This window comes from Anopheles funestus, chromosome 3RL (assembly GCF_943734845.2).
Source record: "Anopheles funestus chromosome 3RL, idAnoFuneDA-416_04, whole genome shotgun sequence".
Classification (NCBI taxonomy): Eukaryota; Metazoa; Arthropoda; class Insecta; order Diptera; family Culicidae; genus Anopheles; species Anopheles funestus.
Genome location: NC_064599.1, coordinates 78,029,126 through 78,036,645, shown reverse-complemented (window position 1 = coordinate 78,036,645; position 7,520 = coordinate 78,029,126). Strand labels below are relative to the sequence as shown.

General features: G+C 42.4%; 2 protein-coding genes across 6 annotated transcripts in view; both read left to right on the top strand.

Annotated features, from left to right (window-relative positions):
• The first annotated feature begins 267 nt into the window (after positions 1-267).
• LOC125768181 (uncharacterized) lies at positions 268-1,981 on the top strand. The gene is made up of 4 exons (XM_049435510.1): positions 268-461; positions 540-689; positions 749-1,021; positions 1,091-1,981. Exons 1-4 carry the CDS (start codon positions 410-412, stop codon positions 1,774-1,776), a joined length of 1,161 nt encoding a protein of 386 aa, XP_049291467.1. The 5' UTR covers positions 268-409; the 3' UTR covers positions 1,777-1,981.
• Positions 1,982-2,719: 738 nt separating this feature from the next.
• The window catches only part of LOC125768170 (neurotrimin-like), an 80,257-nt gene continuing 75,456 nt past the window's right edge, over positions 2,720-7,520 (top strand). For 2 of the 5 annotated variants that reach the window (XM_049435499.1, XM_049435495.1), the window contains exons 1-2: positions 2,732-2,867; positions 4,007-4,425. In XM_049435499.1, the coding sequence (XP_049291456.1) occupies positions 4,350-4,425 (76 nt within the window). In that variant the 5' untranslated portion in view covers positions 2,732-2,867; positions 4,007-4,349. Of the gene's footprint in view, positions 3,271-4,006; positions 4,426-7,520 lie in introns of all 5 variants that reach the window. The other 3 variants (XM_049435497.1, XM_049435498.1, XM_049435496.1) reach the window with 3 other exon arrangements.

The following is a 7,520-nucleotide window of genomic DNA, read 5'->3' as shown; positions in this document are numbered from 1 at the left end:
AATTTTCATTCATAAAATTCCATCATCTGTTGATGTCTAGTTCTAGGTTGTAATACTATGTGTAGCAGCTTGAGTAATAGCAAATGATCAACACTGTTGGGCAGAGTTGGGCAGGTGGTGGCTATGAATTCAACAAAAAAGGTAAAACATTAAAATGCAATCGACATTGAGATATCAGTTCAATTACGGTACGATAACGGCAATGCCGGTGCGTTAGATAGCGGGCGGCCCGCTATTCTTTCACAGTCAGTGGGGGATTCCTGATAATGAGCTTCCCTATTTCGCGACCAACCCTGATAATGATCGATTTCGGCAAGGTTATTAAGGCGATCGCGTCTGGAAAAGGTTGTCAGTATACATTTGGAGACTGTGCGGCTGCCTGAATTTGCTACCGGTACAGAGGTGAAAGATGTTTGCGTACGTAACGATTCTGGCTGCCGTGGTTGCCTTAGCCCATGGACGTGAGTACTAGTGAACTACCGCACCTTATGGGGAGGTTGAATGGGAAAGCAATACACCCGCCTGGGATCTCATTCCAGAGTGTACTGTCAATATCCGGACGCAACTGAACGCTCGGGAACCATTGTTCCTGCGTAACAATCAATTGTGGGCCCCGAACGGACCTGCGCTACAGTGGAATGCCGGAGAAACGACGCTTATTGCCTGTCCAGGCAATTCGATCGAGAACAGTAAGTTTTGTTGTTCGGTTATCGTTGGCATATCTCTCATTGCGGGTGCATATCTTCAGCTGGCACTGTCACGGCCAACATTCAGTGCGTGTCCGGAACGACGTTCAACCTTGGCGGATCCAATGTGAACCTTGCCGATGTCTCGTGTGCTGCACGCTCGACGGGATCCCTCCAGAATACTGGTCAGGGTTGTGGTGGTAGCGGAACTCTGCTTAATCTTGGATTCGATGTACCAAGCGTCGGGTTTGTGACGTACATTCAGTCATGCTACAACATGCAGACTGCTTCCGTCATTTACACCCGTCATATTATCCCAGGAACTGCAATTGACCGTAAGTGAGATGGGCTATTTCCAAAGGAGCCTTGGGCCTTCAAGGATTGTTTCTAACTCATCTTCACAGATAGCATCAGCGAGTCTTACCGGCCATCTTTCAAGACTGTCGGAACTGCATCTCATGTCCAGCCCGCTACGTCTTATACCACCGCCCAGCAAGCGATCCGATTCGCCCAACTTCTAGGTTCCCAGGCCCAAGCGGATCGTTTCATTACCACCAGCTCGTACCTTTCCCGAGGACATCTCTCACCGGATGCGGACGGTATCTTCCGTCCCTGGCAGTGGGCGACCTACTTCTACGTCAATGTGGCCCCACAATGGCAGGCAACGAATGGTGGCAACTGGTTGGTGGTCGAGAATGCAGCGCGCAACATCGCTGGCCGTCTGAATGAGGACGTTCTGATCTTCAACGGTGCCCATGACATTCTGACACTTCCGCACGTAAATGGCCAACAGGTGCCGATCACGCTAGAAGCCGGCGGTATCCAGACACCGAAATGGTACTGGAAGATTATCAAATCTCCGCGCACGAATGCAGCCATCGCCCTGATTAACAACAACGACCCCTTCCGGACGAGTATGCCAGCTGGTGAGCTGCTGTGCCAGGATGTGTGTGCCCAGTACGGTTGGAGCAATGCGAACTATGGAAACTTTGCACGTGGCTACACGTACTGCTGTACGGTGGCGGATCTGCGTCGTGCTATTCCTAGCATTCCGGCCGAAGCCGATGCGGCAAATGTGTTGCGTTTTTAATAGATACCCCCCGCAGAAAAAAGTACACGAATAAAGATTAAACAGCAATTAATCCTTCCGCTGTTGATGATGGATGCAATTTGGAAAGAAGCTTATCAGTGTGATAAGGAACTTATGTACGATAAGAAAAGGGGACAAAATTTAAGCAAAAAGGAAGCCAACAACACGAGAACAAAGATGGAGGCAAGATGCAGGTACCATTGAACCGTTCGCTCAGTAAATCATTCTTCTGATTGTAGCGCCATCTGTTGGCTGGTACTGCAACTATAATGTAAACCAAGCGCGATGATTTTATTTGTACTATGCAGAATTTGTTTAGTGTTGTAAAATATTTTAAATTGAATTAAACAAAAAGAAAATATCTTATTTTCCAATAACACCCCTGAACAGAAAAGCTCATTGGGGAAACCAAGTTCCACATAATTAAGCTTTCCGGAGCTTTTAAAAAGTTATATTTCCCATTGTTTTACAGTGTTCGCTGAAAATATAAAAGAATGTAATTTCAGTTATTTAAAATAGTAAGAATATAGAGACTGTTATCAAAGATATTCGCTTGTTTAGATTTAACACTTCAGTAACCTAATAAGTTTTTGAAAACGTCTCGTCTTAAATGAACTTCGGCACGATGGAACAATATCGAAAGCTTCTCGTGGCCAATAATAATTTTCAAAGAAAGCGTTTGATTTGAGTAAACGTAATGAATCACGATTATTGATTATTTATAAAATATGTTTTAAAAAATTGTATTTTATAGTCAGAGAACTTTGTAACACGATACTTTATTTTCTAAAAGAATAAAAGAAATAACACATTTTTCTATGACCGCAACTATCCCACCGTGCAGAGTAGGGTTCATTCCCTTCTGCAAGGGAGAGAACCGGTGCGATGTTTTCCGCAGCAGATGGACCACATACCACGGCTCACTTGCGCTGAGAGCAGCTGTGAACGCATGAATCATGCTTACGCCGCCTGAACGTTCACAAGCGGCAAAAGAAGCATTCATTCGTGTTTTGAATCGCGGGAAGTGTACACGAGCTTTGTAGAGCGTGCCGGTTACCGGGTTTAGTATTTTGTGCGTGTTTTTCAACAAGGTTTGTCTTGAGATTTTTCGATGGAATTTTGCGTGTTTTGTGGCCAATTTTTGGTAGTGAAAAGAGCAACCTGACAGAAGAGTTTCGATGAATTTATTCGAAGCTTAGCTTGTACCTTTGATTGAACAGATCGAGTGATCGTTGGTAGTGGTATTGAAAATATATTTTTCATCGTGTCGTTCAGTTAAAATAGCTATATTTTCGTACAAAATGGGAAATGGGAAATTTAAAAAGAAAAAGAAAGTACCACAAATTTCCCCGTTGTTGTGCAGTGTTTTCCTCATCGTTGCAGTGAAGTCGCAACTGTTGTGTGATCATCAAGTTCTTGCAGCTGTGGTGGGGCTATTTTAAAACCCCTAGTTTTGCAACGGAAGTGCAAAGGTGCACAGTGGCGTGTTGGCGGGTATTTTCACGTGGTGCTTACACGGTGTAAAGTGGTTGTGTACGGTGCCGCGGTGCTAGCGAACGCATACACTCACACTTTGCATAACGCATTCTTTCAACATTTTGAATATTCGTTCGTATATTCCCCATCCCGAAAGCAAGTGTACCAGTGGTGGTAAAACGTGTGTATTTCGAATGTGATGACCGGTGACTAAATTATGATGAATTTTAAAATTAGAAATCTTATGCTGACCGTCCGTTTTTGGGGGAGGGGTGAGCGACCCCCCCGGGGGGAAGGCACAACGGCGATAGGATGAGAAAAAGGGGAAGCTAGAAGGTTTCTTTTTAGTATCACGAAAGGGCAAAACTTATGCAGCAGTGCAGCGGCAAAATGTGCACTCATTTTATTTCAAGCAAAATGGCAGCCAGTGTTCTCATGAATAGAAAATGTATATTCGAGTGTACACTTAGAATATTACTTTGTGTGTGTGTGTGGTCTATGAAAAATAACATTTTGCATTCTTTTATTAGTTTTTTTTAAAGCACTAGACACCTTGAAAATTTCTCTCCATTTGTGTTGATCTGCATAATGAGAGTGTCTCTTCTCTAGGGTTGTCCTTTGTCTTGCACAACATTTTGCCGAATTTAATTTTAAAACTTTTTTTTTGCTTAAAAAAATATTTAGAAAAAAATTGAATTATAAGAAATACAAAAATTATTTTAGAATTTTTTTATGACATTCTCTCCCATCTCAGTATCACAGTGATCTGAAGCCAAAAAAAAATAATAAAAGTTTCACTCTATTGAAAGATCGACAGTGTTCAAAGTGTGTGTGTGTACGTGTGAGTGTGTATGAAAGTTTGGCAAACAAGTGCTAAAAGTTAAAAATTGAGCCAGTGAAGAGTGAGCAAAAAAAAAGTTAGCTTAACAAAAAAAAATCTTTTCCAAACATCGCACAGTGTGATAAGAAGTGTTTTCACCTGCTGTACATCCCGTAACTTCCGGCTAGTGCGAAACAACGTAAAGAATTGTGTTTTTCCCGCTTGCTGGTCTGTCATCCTGTATTCAAGCGACAAGCGACGAACCGAGCGACGTACGATGAATCTTCGCAGTTGGGGTGCGGTGCAACTTGCACTTGCGTTGGCCATCGTGCTGGTCGGAACAATGGTTGAAAGTAAGTTTGAAGCAACTTTATTTAAGGATAAGAAATATTTGACGATACTCGCTCAAGTGTAGAAGTTGACGGGAAAAGCGGCAAAGAAGAAAACATTCTGAAAAGTATTTCTCCGCTGTGGGGGATGTTTTCCAGGTACCGAAAGAGCTTAATTAAGTGACACCATCACAGGTAGAGTGTGAATACCACTGAATTTAGATAACCCTTCATAATCTTGCAGTGCGCAAAGTTTTGAGGGAGTTCGTTTTTTTCTGTACGAAGCTAGAGAAAAAGCATTAAAATATGAATTGATTCATGTTTAACTCTCCAACAAACTGTAAACTTCTACCGCACTGTGCTGCCTTTTTGAACAATGCCCTTGTGTTGGAGTATTTGTTCACACGCACACGTTTTCCGGTGAATTTTATTAAAACATAATCTCACCTTCACTCCCCATCACCGGGAGATAAAAAGACATGACGAGGCGCTAATTAGTTTATGTCACATGATTTACGATCGCACCAGCATGATGTTCTACGGTGCATGGTACTGTGGGGAGCCTTATGCTGCTCCAAACGCTCCCAACGGTTTGTGTGGAAATGTGTGGGATAGAATATAGGATCATTCTTCACACAGGAAAGACACACGGGAACGGATTGTCTTACGGTGATGTTTACATTAGACAGACAGAAACATTTCGTCCCATTTCAGGATAGATGAGCAACAAACATAAACAAGAGAACAAGATTACATTGTACGTTCAGGTGAACTTGTCGGTGGTATTTTTCTAGTCTTTGTAATATTAAAAAAATATTTGAAATGTTGACAGTGAAAGCTGCTTAGTAGCAATAAATCCAAAGAAAAAAATATTCCGAGCTTTCCATAAATAAAAATATTGTGATTTAAATTAAAGAAATAATTATTTAAAAGGTATAATGTAAAAGAAAATAGAAAAAAAGACAATTTGAAGGGAAAAAAAATTAAGTATAAATAGTATAACAGTAAGAAAAAGTATGTAATAAGACAATCTAAATTTGATACAGCACTTGCAACATTATGTTTCTCCCTCACAAATTCTTCTAAAAAGCAATTAAACCCACTGAAATTCGCCCCACCCCGCATCCAAGAATGCCTTCCTCTAAATGGGAAATTCATTTTCCAACTGCATCTAAACGGTTATGCTCAGGAAGCAGAAAACCGCCAGGAAAGATTCTTTCCTTCTGGCCGGCTGTACCTAAACAAATATTTCCATTTGACCGCGACGAAGCGAAAGCAATATAACCTTCGCATACGCTATTTGCATGGCCGTAACGTTCACAGTTCCGGTTCTGAACTCTAGCTAAACCCCCTGGCCAGGTGGTTGGTTCAGATGGAAAACAAACAACCTTGCAAAGGTTCTTCCTTGTGGGTTTTTTTGTAAGATTGTTACTTTTGGTTAGATAATTGTGATCTCCTTTGGGAGATGGGGAGGAGGTATTTGGTAGCCCGGAAGCAGAAGAGCATCAATATTGCTTTGTGAGTTTGAAAAGTAAATTAAAAAAAAAAACATTTGCATTACATGCAGATTTGCATAAGTAATTTCGAATCTCAAAAAAAATGGACAAAGAGAAAGTGAGAAAAGTTCGTCTTTATGGCGCCTTGGGGATGCTTCGAGTGATAATCCTTCCAGGAGCTTAAATCTGCGAACGCTGGCGAAGCACACGCCCCTGCCAGGAAATTAATGAAACATTATTTTTTAGGAACTCTTTCCTGCCGGTGTACACATGCCCGATTTTTTTTTATTTATCTCTCTCTCCAACTCGAATGGAACGGGTGTGTTTGTATACGGACACGGATATAAAGCTAAAATGACGTTTCACCCGCGTATGTTTGGGAAGTAACAGTCGAGATTTAATACAGCAAATGCTTGTATCTCCCCCATGTAAGTGGTTCGCTCGTTCGGTGCTTTCGTAACTCGCGTCTATTTGTTCTGTTCTCGTTTACTTAACACGGTACAGTGTAAAGGCAAGAATGTACGCAAAGGGAGTATCTTACGAATGTTACACCGCAAGAATGGTTTGTGGGTGAACCAATTGCTCCTCCAACAACTCCAATTATTCTACGTACACCTTTGAGGGGCAGTGAAGTGGACGGAGAAATTTCTCGCTCGTTATGGTACCTTGGGCCTGAAGGTTGGGGAACATTTATGGTACATCCATTGTGGTGCTGGTGCGTATATGTATACCTGTTTTGGTCCATTTGGGGAACGGGATAACAAGATGCAGCGATTCACTACAACGGATCCAGGTGCCTAGGTACAAGAGTGGAGTGTCTGGATGAGTGCCGCAGCAGCAAATGGCAAACAAAGCCAGATAATTATCTCGAGATAGATCACATATCAAACAACACAGAAACCAACACGCTGTGGAGGAGCTGTTTCCTTCCTGTGCGGGTGTCCTATCTGCGGCCATGCGCTACGGCAAATGCTCCACAGTTCCGCAACACCGCATCATATCTCGTAAATGATGAAGACATTCGTTACAGTGTTTTTATTTCATTTATCAGCTTACGAAACTCACCCGGTAAAGATTAAGTTCTACGAGCGTTCAAACTCACCGCGCCATCCTTTGGTAATTATTAAAGAGAACCATTACCCAATAAGGTTCGTCTGCTCTTTCGGTGTTTCAGTCTGCACGCAAAAAACCGGGGCACCTTCTTTACGACTTTTTACCTACGAGATCGTAAGTTCGCCTACCAGCTTCATTTCCCCGATGAGAACCATCCAGAATCCGTTATCAAACTTTATAATGGATCTACATGAGGTTCAGGTACGGAGCTAAGCGAAAGTAGCAAACGGTTTGGCAAAACCTTGAAGCATGGCAGTTCAGAACAGAGACCTGCCACAAACTCCAAAAACCACACGCTCCACAAGTCTCTGTGCTGGATACCTTTCGGAACCATTTGTTCTTTGTTGTTTATTTGTTTGCACACCGAGTAATACCGTGGATCCCAGTTTAGGACCTTATGAATGGGGAGTCCCAACATTGGGAATTGGAAATGGTACAGCGAGTGTTGTGAGGTTGTGAGGTCCGCCATCACCGAAAAAAAAGGGCAATTTTGCTTTCCGAACCAAATCC